This window comes from Anas platyrhynchos, chromosome 21 (genome assembly GCF_047663525.1).
Source record: "Anas platyrhynchos isolate ZD024472 breed Pekin duck chromosome 21, IASCAAS_PekinDuck_T2T, whole genome shotgun sequence".
Classification (NCBI taxonomy): Eukaryota; Metazoa; Chordata; class Aves; order Anseriformes; family Anatidae; genus Anas; species Anas platyrhynchos.
The window spans coordinates 4174573-4187963 of NC_092607.1; the positions used below are offsets into that span (position 1 = coordinate 4174573).

Here is a 13391-nt window from a genome sequence, read left to right on the forward strand (position 1 = left end):
TGGCTAGGCTCTTTTCTCGCAGAAGACAGACATTCAAAGAACATCCTGATGTCCTATCTAGCAGCAGCCAACAATACAAGCTTTAGAAAAACATGGGGCTACTTGCAACATGAAAGAGAGGTAAATTAAATTTTCACATTAGAAGGAAATACCACAGGACATATTTATACAAATGTGTCTGAATAAAATCAGCAGCATCTGTTTGAAAAGCTGTCTTATTAGCTGCCCCCACAGTTCCCAATGCAATTTGGCTGGGCAAGCAGTAATGTTAAAAAAATTAAGTTTTACCTTCCCATATCTGGATGCAAAGGTTCCCGTGAGTAAGGAGTGAAAAATAATTATCGTCTCATCCAAATCCCACACAAATACACGCTGTGATGACAGATGGGGTGGAAAAGAGAAATACAGTTACACATTACGCAAATGCAAGAATTTGTTCATTCAGGAGATATGTCCTGTTGGACTAGAGCTTTTTAAGATCTCAAGCCCATTTAGAGCACTGACTGCAGATGCTTTGTGAAAGCATGCAAAATGAAAGATGAAGAATTCTGGAACTACGTGCGTTCTGATTGCCTTGAGAGTCTGCTCTCCTAACAATCACAGACATCACCTGTTGTGTGTCAAGTTGGGGGAACAAAACAGCAGACTTACAAGAAGCACAAAGTAAAAAGACGTACATATGAAAAACAGTCTGAGATGCTAATAATACAGAAACTGTGTGATTATTCTGACTACCCAATTTAAAAGGCTTCAGTTATATTACTGATTTTACTCTGGCTCTTACAACTCACTCATTTGATAGTCGGTTTTGCTAATAGATGCAATCACTTCTCTTTGCTGGATTTACGTAAGTTAATGTCATTACCTCAATCTCACTGTCAGCAGTAGGAGAAGGATCGTTGCTTCTTTTTGACCGGGCTCGTACCTTGCCATCCGAACCTCTGTGATGTCTGTCTGTTTCTATATCTTTTGCTGGTGTTGTTGCATATTCCCCTGTTTTGAAAAAAAGAATTCCATTATAAGCTTAATTTTTGCACCGATCATTATAATAAAAGCAGGAAAGCTTTTAGTGGAGAGCACCAGAAACATTATGAAAATGCTATCAGAAAATCTCTTTTTATGTCAATAGCTGACATTGTTAGAGAAACGATTTATAACTTCTAAGATTAGTTGCAACAGTTTCAGAAAGCACCAAGACTTTCTATAAAACATTTTAAAGTGGATGTGTCACTTCGAGAACCTTAACACATTTTTAAATTAAAAACAAACAAAAACAATGCAACTTTTTGAGTTTTACCCCTCTCTCCTCCTTTTCCAAGAGAGAAATTAGAAAGTGGAAAAGGAAACGAGGATCAATTCAACATCTGCAAAAATGATGTTTTCTTAACTCGATGAATACTCATGATTAAAAAGATACTTTCAACATCAACTTTTATTTTTAAAATACATAACTAGCCTGTTTAGCTGTATTCCATTTCACAAGGGACAGTAGATTAGAAATAACTGAGAAGAGACAGGTAAAACTTCCCTGTATAAAGTATCTGTTTTGATTGGCTGGAGTTTCATAAACCTGTCCAGATTTCACTTACCTTACATTACAAATCCTTTTCAAACATATTTTTCTTTTCACCTTGCTAAGCTGTGGCCCCTCCAACTTCCTATAATAACCATATTCTTCTTCAGAGCAGCTTGGATTGTGCCTAACAAGCCTTTTTTGAAGCCACGCTTTCTCAAAAAGGCTGAGATAAGATCTAAGAACAGAAAATCCTCCAACTGCTTTCAGAGCAATCTGTGACCGCTTCTTTTTAACAACCAATATTAGTTTATTTTTCTTTCAGAGCAACCACAGATGTTCAGATTTGTTCCATAAGTCAGCAGACCTACAATGGGCGTATACTGTGATCATCCTCAAATTATGTGGCATTTTATGTAAATGTTATTGCATGCCAATGAAAACTTTAGTAGGGAAGCGATATCTGAAGACTGTACTTGAACAGTACATTGGAGGATCATAATCCGTCAATAATTCCATAAACCATTTAAGCCTCAAGACTTTAAAAATTAAGCGCTCAAAGAGAGGCCACAAATTCTGAAGACTTTTTGCATGGAATTCATCCTGAACTTTTAACTTAGACAAACAGTTTATGTTGATTTTTTTTTTTTTTTAAAGAGACTTCCTCTTAATGAACTTATTTATGAATGCATATATTACACTTTGTTATTCAGAGTGAACACGAACCTTGCTGGAGATGTGCGCTAATAAGTGCACTCTGGGGCTTTTTCAGAGCATGCCACTCATTGCTAAACACATTAGCACTTCTTACTAATCTGGATTTTGCATGTAATTATTTTCTACCTTAAGAGGAGATCAAACCAGGCATGCTCATGGAAACACCACAGGATAGTCTTACAGAACTTATATTTTCTAGTCTCTTCCCAAAATTCTGTGTTGTACTGTGTGAGCAGAACTGTTATGTGCTAGGAAATCTCATTTATCCAGGTAAATGCATGTATTTAACTAAATTCCAACAACAAGGTTACAGTGCTTATGTCTACAGATGGCTGGAACTGCAAAACTAAGAACAGAAGAAATGCACCTACCAGACAGTGATTCTGTGCTCTGGCTGGTGATATTGTGAGAAGACTCCTGCAGTGAATAAGTGGAGGTTGGGATGGCTGAAGGGCTGATGCTGTTTGTGGACATGTAGGGAGAGTTGTAGGAGGAGCTGTAATACTGTGAGTACTGGCTTTGAGGAAAGCTTGGGTATGATGAATATTCCTTTGAGGAAAAAAGAAACATGTAATTTCTGTGTACCACTGGTGTTATAAATAAATAAGGCACCACATACAGCAAGGCAGTCTTATCTACACATGCAGCAAGTCATGGCTCAGGAATACTTTTGCTAAAGAAACACATTTCATTCACTTATGAAATTTCTCCTCCTCCCAAATACATTCCTACTTTATTAGAACTAGCTGGCCTCAACAAGAGGTCAGAAATCAGGCAAGTTCTGCTTTTTCTATGGGATTTTATTAATCAGCGCTGACACATTTTGCATTATAGGGTTCAACAATTCTAGTGAAGGAGTGAAGTAGGCTGCATTTTCTCATGATCAGCAACATTTTCTGATAAGCTGTTCAAATAGGATACAAAAATCAAAAAAACAATCTAACAATTGTTTTGCAGAAATGCTCACACTTGAGATTGTCCCACTGCCTCAGTAAGAACTAAATGTTGGAATAATCTTCCCTGTCTGTAGAAAAAATGAACTAAAAATATGAGGTGTGAGAGATCTCAGAGCTGAGGTATCATGATCTTTGTCTTGTTTTAAAAGGTCCAAAATAAACTTTGTAATGCTCTGCCCATCTGTTTTTTGTAAGAAGCAGGATGACATTGAAATACATTAGAAAACTTCTCTCTGGATAACTAAAACATAAAAAAAATGTTTCTTTTGTTTTTAATTGCAGCCCTTGTTCTTGTCCACCTGGTTTGCTTTTTCAGATACAGAACTATACTGTCTTTCAATGGTTTTTGTTTCCTCAGAAACATTAATTACCATCATTTATTTTATTATAAAATAAAATTAAATAATAGCCTTTAGAAAGACTAAAAGCCCTTTCCTTCTTAACTGCTTACATCTTTGTCTATGACACAGCTATTTCATTAACTCTCAGTCACCATGGAGCTCTCAAGAACAAAGATGACTCAAATTGTCAAAATAAAATTTAAGCTGAAAATGAAATGAGAGAAATTCATTGTTTTCTCTTAAAGAACATCATAAAATGATGAAAACATCCCGCTTATTTTTCTTTTTTGCAGGTAACCTCTATACTTCAATCAAATGTACTTCTCTTAGTGTTTATTGACCATGTTTGTAGCCAAAACTGAAGTAATAACAAAATTGCTCACTGTTGTCATTACAAATATGAGTCAGAACAAGTACCTTGCTGTCTAGTGATTGAAATTATTGCTCCACAGCTAACCAAAAAACATTTTCTGGACAGTGTATGCATTTGTTTGGTCCAATCAAGAAAAGCCATCTACTACTGCAAAAACATCTGTCTTGTGCATATATGCTTGCTGTTTATTTATACACACACATTTCTCAAGGTATCTGAAGCATGAAGCCCACAGACAGGTGTACTCTCCAAGAAGGAAGCACAGAGAGACGGCTCAGATGGCTGAGTATTCAGCACCTGCCAACACCTCTTTCAATTTGTTCCTATTTATTACACAGTGCCAAGACAGCAGAGGACAGGATCCTAAAAGGGGAGCTCTCTGTGTAAGATGGAAAACATATCTGAAAATTGTAAGATGGCAGTGAAATGATGAAACTCCTGGAACTGCTGTGCAGCACCACAGCAGAGACTGCCAGGAGCATGTGTTGATACACACATCTTGAAACTAACCGCCAGGCCACCCAAGCCGACCAAAATGGCGCATGGCAAAACACACGCTAGAACCTTCCTTAAATATATGTAAGCACCAGGGTAATCTCTCTGATCTGCCAGTCTCCCAGGTGCTTAAAATAAGTGGCAAGGTTACCAATAATAAATGCTGAGCCATACCTGATGCACAGCACTGAATCCAGCAGTATTTGTCAGGCCATTGGCTCCCTGGTAAATCCCTGTTGTGCCTAAGGGAGAGAATATCACAGTCATAAAACACAGCAGCAATCAAAACAGTGGGATATGTATAAATAAAGAATTTCCACCAGGAAATAAAGTACCTGCTCCCCAGAAATAAGCGTATCATAAATCTTGACAAACATGGGCTGTAAAGACTGCAGGCTAATACTGAGGTCTGCTTGCTGAAAGACGTTCAGAGACAACAACCCCATTTAAAAATCTGTCACTTCTTTTTCCGATAAATAATGGAAACTTTTTTTTTTTTTAATGATCTTTTATATAAGAAAACACCTTGGATTACATTTGCAGTCACACACACACACACTTTCATGCATAGGTATGTCCTGGAATCTTGTCTTTATGGACCAGGTACCTAAAAATTTGTAGGTTGTTTGAAAATTTGTACCCTGGTGTTGGTAACCAAAACATAAGAATAATATTCCTGGAGCTTCTGGACCAGCAGGGAGCAAAAACATTGCTTCATCCTGTGAAATAATGAAGAGAAAGGATGGACAGGTGAGTTTTACATAGTTCCTTCCCAACAAAGTAGCTGATATCCATCCAAGGCTTCTTAGTTGCTGGAAGCATTCCCGCAAGAATTTCATGGGCAGAGAAGTAAAGGTTCAGAAAACAGGAGGTTCGGACAGTCCTCCTTTGACAGATGACTGAAAGCTTCTTGTCCTCTGGATCCTAGACCCCTGAGCAAGTTCTAGCCTTGGTTTAACTCCGGTCTGTGCTGTTTCCCATTTCAAAATTTTCCTGTTTGTATGGATTGAGAATTTCTTTCGGGACCATGTGGCATGATGCTAATCTATACCAAAAGTCTTCTTCCCATGTTGTCAGGAGTGTTTGCATCAAGGGATAGCTTCATGTACAAGTTGCAAAAGCTGGATTATGCTGACTCCATCCTAACAGAAGGTGGTGGGCTCCAAAGGGCACTCAGCCCCACTGCTTCCACAGTGACCTAAATACAGTGAAAGAGGTCTAATTTTGTTGCTGTGTAGCCATGTGGGCTCTTGTCTAGGCTTCATTTTGTCACCTCAGAGCATGATCAACTGAGAAATTGGCCCTAATAAAGAGCCTTTTCTTCTTAACGTGTTTCTTACCCTAGGAATGATTTTGAGCAGTGCTGTTTTAGCCACATGAAGATGTGGAGAGAGTCATGTGGCATCCTTTCTCCAAAGGTCCACTTGCTTGTTTTTATTTTAAGACACAAGATTAGCTAGGGAATGGACAGCTGAACAAACTCAACTTTGCCAAGTGCAGCTACAAAGCAAAAGCAGTGAGAAATAAGTCTCACGCCAAAAAGAAACAAGAGGGAAGATCTGCCTTCCAGAACTAATTAGCTGCCACATGTAGCCTTCAAAAATAAAAGAGGGCAAAGAGGAGGAAAAGAGGGTGCAGGTGAGTGCTGGGTCTCTGGAGCCTTCTTTGGATGCTGGCTGGGGAGAGCTGAGCCAGCGCAGATGGGTTCAGGTGATGCCTCCCCCTAGTATTCACCCCTTAGAGGCAACCCAGGAGGAAAGCCAGCGCAGCACCTGATCCCTCCTCCTCTGTTCAGCCCGTATGGGGGGGACCGCCCAGAGCAGCATCCTGACAACAGCAACATGTTCAGCTATTGGCATTTCCCCACCTCCTACCCATGCCAGGCTTTGCTTTTCCACATTTCTTCCAAAAAAAAGTGATGAGTATACAGCAGGAGGAACCTATTCCTGTGGTAAGCAAGCATTTCTCACCACAGCGAAGGGGAGTAATAGAGCCCCGGCGCTTACAGGCAAGAACAACTTGCACAGAACACAAAACAGCTCTTGTACACCAGAGCTCAAAACAATACAGGGGGGAATTTCTGATCCTCCTAAACTGTCATTTAGAAACAATCCATCATCCTTTATTAAAGCTGTCAAGAGGGGGATGAGTTACCTCGAGGGACTCACACTTTATGTGCAAATTGTGATGAGAACACGTTTACTGCTGTGCTACCTGCGCATGATACCATAGCTTCCCAGTTTCCAAGTGATCTGAGAGAATTACAAAAAGAAGGAGAGACCTGCACTGCTGGAACGAGCTTACTTTGAGCTTTGCACCACCTGTGCAACACCAGTGGGTCCGTGCACACATGGTGGGGTGCGAGCAGGGAGAACAGGGTAAAAAATACAGGAGTGAGAGAATGGGGAAATGACTCCACAGCTTCCTGCAGTGCGCTGTGACTAGATGCTACCTGATGGATTTTGCACTGTGGTTTTGTGGAACACTTTTGCCATTTTAGCTGAGCTACCCCAGGTGCAAGTTCAGGTAACCCCACAAGCTTTCACAATGTGGCTCCCTCTGCCCAGCAGATTTTCAAAAGGAGGGACTGTGGTGCTGAGACAAACTAAACGTCCTATTTTTTTTTTTTTTTTTTTTTTTAGCTGTGTATAAGCCTGGTATTTCCCAGAATCTTAAGTTCAGCAGACCTGGGAAAAAATTTTGGGAAATCAGGTTTTTCACTGATTCTGTCCCCTAACAGTATCCCAACCGAGTAGGAGTATCACTTGAGTATTGTTTGTCTAAACTGAGATCAAACACAGTCCTCTTTTTCTTTCTTCTCCTACAGTACCACACTAGGAGGAGGGAAGCTCCCCCACCCCAGGAATACTCAGTGCTGCGAAGCTCGGTATCTCTTGGCAGCTCAGCCTTGTTAGAGCAGAACAGGTACAGACAAGGACACTTGAGAAAACCAAGCAACCAAAGCTGGTAAAAATTCAGATTTTCTTCCCAGCTGAATAGGGATGAAAAGCTGGGGAAAAACAAAACCAAACATTCAAACAAAACAAAACAAAACAGAAAAACAACAACAAACAAACAAACAAACAACGGAATGAAACCAAAAGATCTTGAAAATCCAGGTTCAGAAATATTTCCTTGTAATAGTACTCAACATCAATGTTTGTCTTGGGGACTATAGCTGTCTCTCACGGGGATGACAGCTCAGTCCCTGTTCCACTTTACAGGCTGGACTTCCTGGAGAGACCACATTTTCAATGATGAACAATCAGTTCAAATGGAAGGCAAACAAACAAGCACCGCAGTCAAAGAAGAAAAGGATAAAACTTCCCTTTTCACCCAAAGAAGCGCAGAGAATGAGCCCTGCTAGTTACAGTTTCTGTGAGCAACCTCGCAGAACTGAGCCACTCAGAGCCACATCAAAACTGGCCCCAAATGTTTTTTTCCTTCCTAAGTTGTTGGTTAGAAATAAAAATTTCAGTAATAAAATTAATTTTGCTGCATGAAATTTCAGTTTTGCATCAGTAGATTTTACACTCAAAAACCACTGGAAAACAAACCTTACATACTGGCATTAGCAATTTATCTATGTTCCCATTTTTCTTCAAATGCCTTCCTAGATAACAGCACTTGAAATATTCAGAGGTAGGTTGCAATGACACTAGAATAGCAGTGGTTATGTTCCCTGGGGCACTTCTAGAAAGCTGCTGGGGAAGCAATGTACAGAAATGCTCGTCCCCCTCTTGTTTCTGAATGGATACCGCCCATTTTTACAGGAGTTTTACTTTCATATCCACTGGCGTATTTTCCCGACGTTTGAAGACAGCACGCTATCTCAAACTGCAGCTGATGTTACATTTGCAACACCATAGATGAGCACATGAGTAATTTGTTTCTAACTATCTTGGTAGCTCAATGTCGAGTAGTTGCATTCAAATTCCTGCTTGCAAATCAGAAACAAGCCTACGATCTCTGCTTTTGTATCTTCTCCATATGGAATATGGTTCACATCTGCATTCAATCAAACCAGTTGCTAAATGTCACAATGGCCTCATTCACAGGTAGCTTAAAGAACATTTAGCTGGTAATAAAACAATCTGGATTCTGGAGAAGAACAGCTCTTCAGATGTATGGTACCAAAAACTTTCCCTTTAAAGTAAGTATATCACAAACACATTTGCATGAAAGGACACCGCATAAAAGCCATGCATATGCTGTACATATTCAGTGCCATGGCTTCTTGATAAGTAGATGTGGCCCTTCCTTCTGTGAGTGTCCAAGGGCAATATTTATAGAGAAACTCTTTGTGAGCTGTTTGATGTTATACATTCATACAGATGGATTTCATTTGCTATGTTTCCCTCATTCCAATTTTAATTCAAATATTTTCAAATCTATACTATGGTCAAAGATAATTTTCAATGGTGTGTGTGTTGCTACTGCACAAATTTGTGTGCACTGCACACCGGCTTCTCCTTCTACTCAGACTCTCCCCTTTGCTCTTTCCATTGCTGCAGTTACAGGCTGTATTTCTTCCTTTCCCTTTCAGGCAAGGGCAAGTAAGGAAAATAAGGGAATATTCAGTTATTTTCAGTATCTTCAGAACTAAGCTCTGGCATGGCTAAAAAAAAAAATAGTTTTATTTCAGCTTATGAATACACAGTACAACATAGGAATACTGGTGTCTAAGAGAGTTGTGACTGCAGAGATAGAAAGGACCTCTGGTGATGTTTGGATCAATGCCACAGCAAGCCTGAAAATTAGTTTGTGTTCTTGCACTACACAGGTCAGAGGGACCCTGTCATCAGAAGGGTGTTTGTCTCAGTCTCCTATGCTGCTCAGATAAGAATAATCCACTATATTTAAAAGAACAGATGGTTTGTACTTCCAGTATTCAATGAGACACTCAAAAACCAGAGGAGACAGCCAGGTTCGACAGAGGTGGACAGCAGGGCACTTAACACAGCTCCCTGCGTAGCCAGCACTATTTGCAACTTAGAACAAGCTGGACTGAGACAAGGGGGTTTGGAGGAGAGCTGCCATGGGCCCTTCTGAATACGCCTGAAATAAACGACGACGACGTTTAGGTTGAAGTGCTTCCTCTAACTCGGAGATGAATCACACAGCGGTTTTAGGGGGAGTTCTCTCAAAGGATTATTTGATCACTTAGCACTAATAAAATAAATGCCTACAGGGTTCAGTTGAATTGCATGGTATTTCACAAGTTTGCCTATTACGGCTTGTATAATCTTACATTAGCAAGCTGTTTTCCTAAAGGAAACAATGTTGACTATGAGCGAGGCAAGGAAAGGCCAGAGTCTAACTCCCAGCAGAGTGTGCATTACTCTATGCCACGAAGAACATCTGGATGAAGATTTGCATGGTCATTCAAAAAGGTTCCTTGCAGTGCTTTAGCTCTCTGACAAGCTAATGTTTCCTGTAGTAAATATTGCCTTCTCCAAGCTGCTACTTTTTTAGCAAGAGGTTAAGCACTCCTCAAAATTACCTCCTACCAACTATACTCCAGTGCCTTGTAATGTTCCAAATCCTACAACATCTGCCTGCATTTATTGGGCAAGAAAACTCATAAAATGTTGCACGGCTGTCAGCTGTGGAGGTATTTCAAGACTATCTGACCTGTTAAAGGAGAAGAAAAACTCAACCCATATGTACTTTGTAGCATATTGCTCAACTGTTTGCCATTAGGCATCATGAACCCTTCCCCAAAAACAGTCTTGTATTTCTGTCTGAACGGGCTCAGACAGTATGGGGAAGAGCACACTATATTAACCTAGATGAAAGCTCGGCTCTATCATGTTATAGCACTTGACATCAGCAGTGTCTATTAAAGAATATTGCTCCCAGGAGCATACAAACACCTCCTGCAGATAATAATCCCTGACATGCAGCCCATTTAAAATACGCCCCTTCTCCTCCCACTACAATCCCATCCACTCCAGCTAACCTGACCAGGTGTTTGTGGGCACTTCGCATGGTGATATAAAACACAGTTCACAGCACAGTTTTTCTGTGTCATAGCTCTTCCCTTGCTGCCTGCTTCTGGGAGCATCCAAGGCACAGAGCCTCAAAGAGCTTTAACGAGTGATAACCAGGCCACTTGTACAGGCCTGGCTCTTACTGTGCTTTGGAGCCTGGTCACCTGCAGAGCTTAATCCAGCTCAACAATGGTGTTGAAAGTGCTGTGATGGTTTACATTCACTCTCAGGATTTGAGCCCTGGGAAAGCAATTCAAATTTATTTTATTTTATTTTATTTTTTGAGAAAGTGTTCCTTTTAACCACTCCAATCCAATGATGATGCAGCTACAGAAGAAAATTGCATTGGATTGTCTTAAAGAACAAATTGCAAGGAAATGTTTTAGGCTAAAAAGTGAACATCCTTAGAATAATGAGGTAGATTGTTTCTGTGCAATCCCTTGTTGAAATAAGCAATCAGCAAAACTGACCTTATCTGGGGGACTCCATGGGCACTGAAGATTAACAATTCTTCCTGCTGCAGGTTTGATCCGGGGCACAACCCCGCTGCAGCCCCACCAACAGATAACTGGACATGATAAAAGAAAGCTGGATTTGACACCTCCTGTTCTGTTTAGTGGTTATGAGTTCCCAGGTCACCATTAAACTCAAGCAGGCCCTAGAACTTCTGCTGTCATGCTGTTCTGGCCTGTGACATAGCCACGTATCTAGCAATTCCCTTCCCCCTGACCAAGACAAATATCTATAAATACCAAAAGAAAAGAAAAGAGCAAGCTGGGCAGCATGTTTCCACTCTTTGACCCATCATTTAGGATCGTGATAACTTTACTGACCACTTCCTAGAGCCAGACAATTGCCACAAGGCTTTTCCAGCCCCTCTATGCACTGCTTTAGTACTGCAATACCTCCAGGAAGCTAAAAAAACAAACAAACAAACAAACAAACAGGGACCAACAGAGCATGCTCAGAGAAAGGTATGAAAAACAAGACAAAAGCAGAATGATCTGCCTGGTACTGCCTCATCAGCTTCAATTAATCTGCCAGACACAGACTTTCTAAGCCAAATGTATATCCTCTTCTTTTTATCCTTAATAACTCTCAGTGAGCTCTTGGACTCTTCTTCAGACAGTGCAGGTATTCTTGTAGTTCTACAGGTCACAATACTGTCGAGCACAAATTTCACTATTTGAACCCTGCCAATACAAATAGAAAGTGTATCCAAATTTCATGTAAAAAAACCAACCAACATACAGGAGGGTTATCTGATGCCAACACAGCAGTTAAGAAAGTCCTGATTTGCAAAGCCTGTGCTAAGTGATGCAGAGTCAGACCCTATTTGTCCACAAATATCAACGTAGTCTCTGATCATATGATTGTACTCTATTTTTTAAAGCTCTGTTTTGAGCATTACCTCACACAGCGCTTGAAAAGGAGATAAAACAAAAAGCAGTACAAATACTGCACCAGTATCATGAATCATATGTTTCCTAACTTTCAAGGGCTTGACTATTCAGGTACGCTAATTGTTAATGTAAATTTTGATATGTAATTTTATACTAGCTCTTCTATTGCCTTGTAGGTATTTTCAAGAAAACATTATTAGGTGTTCCAAATCAATTATTCAGTGAAGCTTCTGTAACATTTTAGCATATTCCATGTGACCTGCACTATAACTGAATAATGAAGGCCAAGTTCATAATTTCTCAAGCTGTTACCATCTGATGATTTTTTGACCTACAAAAATGAAGAAAATACAATTCATAAACAGAAGTCTCCACAACACCCAAACATCTCTGCAATTCAACTGTTTTCTATGTTGATGTTACATCTATACGAAAGAGAACAATAATTTTAAAATTTCTTAATTATTTTTAAAGCAGAAATGTTAACTGCAGATTTAAGCTGATTCAAACACATATGCCACCTCTTAGCTACCAAACCTCCGTTAAGATATGAAAAATGTTCCCTTTTTCTCATCCACTTCTTATTAGCTAGCTCTCTCACTTGTACAAGATGTCAAAACTGTGATTTAAGATCTCATTATAGCAAAGATGTATTGTTTCCTTTGAAATACATGCACCCATCTGGTCTCTAAGTGAGGTCTCGATAGAAATCTCTATATAGCCTCATGTAAAGGGATTTTAGTGTAATGTTTGACCATTTCATTATCCATATTTTTTCCAATCTGTTCAACTGTAAAGGCATCTACAAAATATTAATATGTAAAAAGGAGAACAAAGATCCAGGAAAGGAAACCTTTCTAGGATAAATTAAAATCTTGGCTTTTGTTTTGCAGGTCTCCTTGCAGAAGTCAAATCATTACCTAGACTTCAAAACAGCTAAAATAGACATCTTAATTGCCACTTCTTAAGTCCTCCTTTCTTAATGGCTATGAATAACTTTCTGGCTGTTGCTCAGGACTGTAATCTTGGAAATCTCTCATAGTCATATTATCTAGGTTATACCTAAACTTTAAGATTTTTTTTTTGCCTAATATATGGCCTGTCCGATCCATGCAGACACCTTGTTGCGTGATATATGGCCTGTCCAGTCTATGCAGTGATGACGTACAAACAGGATTCACCACGATCACTGGGCAGCACTCACACTTTTTATTTCAACATCAACACTCGGACAGGCAGCTAGATGCTATGGATATCAGGCCCGGAACAGTCATTCTGATGTTTTGTACAAGACACCCCCAGAATTTTTTGTGGTAAACCTGTGAATTGCCTTTCATTCAAGCACATCTGTCTGAAACTACCTGTATCTCTTAACAGAGAGATCTGGACACACTCCAAAACACAGGAACCATGCTAGGAGAATGAGGCCTCATGAAGCATACAGCAGCTCTTCACAGCAGATAGCTGGCTGTGGGCAAAGCTCTTCTCCACACAGCCCTCTCCACAACCTCCTCGAGCACCTCGGCAGACATGAGATACCTCCCAAGCACACGCTCTGTCTCAGAGCAGACTCCTGGTTTCAGCTGTGCCACTATCACAA

General features: G+C 40.0%; 1 protein-coding gene across 5 annotated transcripts in view; it reads right to left on the reverse strand.

Moving 5' to 3' along the window:
* The window catches only part of EYA2 (EYA transcriptional coactivator and phosphatase 2), a 99522-nt gene that overhangs the window by 29148 nt on the left and 56983 nt on the right, over window positions 1-13391 (reverse strand). For all 5 annotated transcript variants that reach the window (XM_072026630.1, XM_038166473.2, XM_072026629.1 and 2 more), the window contains 4 exons: window positions 4570-4637; window positions 2602-2779; window positions 866-993; window positions 289-372 (listed from right to left, as the gene is read on the reverse strand). In XM_072026630.1, coding sequence (XP_071882731.1) covers window positions 289-372; window positions 866-993; window positions 2602-2779; window positions 4570-4637 — 458 coding nt within the window. The remainder of the gene's footprint in view (window positions 1-288; window positions 373-865; window positions 994-2601; window positions 2780-4569; window positions 4638-13391) is intronic.